Below are 876 nucleotides of genomic sequence, written 5' to 3'. Positions count from 1 at the left end.
AATAACCCCATGGGGTAGGACTGCCCTCTAGGGTTTTGAAGACTGTAATCTTTATGAAGTCCTAGTGTGGTGCTGTAGGATAAAGCACTGGACCACAAGGTCGGTTTGAGCTCACCAGCTGCTCCTCGGAAACCCTATACAGGGTTGCCATTAATGAGAACCGACTCGACAGCACTAAACAAGAACAACAATTTTTATGGAAGCCAATTACCATTACTTAGTCCCGAAGAGTGGGTAGTGGATTTGAACCTCCAACCTTTATAGATTAGCAGCTAAGTGTTTGGCCACTGTACCAGCAGGCCTCTTTTCTTCAAGTATTGTTGTTGTTAAGTGTCATTGAGTTAGTTCTGACTCATAGTGGCACTGTATAGGGTTTTTTTAAAAAACATTTTATTGTGAATTGGGTGAAGGTTTACAGACAAGATCATCAGTTTTCCATTCAAATTATACACTTGTTGCATCTCAATGATTACAATCCCCTCCCTGCAAACAACACTTATCCTACTTCCTCCCTGTGGCTCCCCATTTACATCTTATATTGCAAAATATACTTTTTAACAAAAAGCCTTTTTATAGTGAATTAATCAAGATTTACAGAGCAGATCATCAGTTTTACATTGGACAGTTTATATGCCTTTTTGTTTCCTCTCATTGATTGCAATCCCCTCAATCCAACTCCCTCCCTTACTTCTTGTTTCCATTCCTCCTTCTTTGATAACTCTTCTGAACTTTGTCCTTAGGGAAATGCTGCCCTTTTTACCTCGAATGGTTGATTATTCTAAGGTGTCTGTACCTCACTAGTGTTATTATTTCCTTTACATACCTATCTATTGTTTGGCAGACGATTGAGTCATGGGAGTAAGTTCAGTTCCAGAC

The 876-nt window shown here is 39.6% G+C and overlaps 1 protein-coding gene across 1 annotated transcript in view; it reads left to right on the top strand.

The window, feature by feature from the left end:
• The window catches only part of RANBP17 (RAN binding protein 17), a 520,934-nt gene that overhangs the window by 96,884 nt on the left and 423,174 nt on the right, over nt 1–876 (top strand). The window contains exon 12 of the mRNA XM_006864848.1: nt 842–858. Within this exon, the coding sequence (XP_006864910.1) occupies nt 842–858 (17 nt within the window). The remainder of the gene's footprint in view (nt 1–841; nt 859–876) is intronic.

This window comes from Chrysochloris asiatica, unplaced genomic scaffold (genome assembly GCF_000296735.1).
Source record: "Chrysochloris asiatica unplaced genomic scaffold, ChrAsi1.0 scaffold00071, whole genome shotgun sequence".
In the NCBI taxonomy this organism is placed as follows: Eukaryota; Metazoa; Chordata; class Mammalia; order Afrosoricida; family Chrysochloridae; genus Chrysochloris; species Chrysochloris asiatica.
This window is presented reverse-complemented; position numbering and strand designations above follow the sequence as displayed.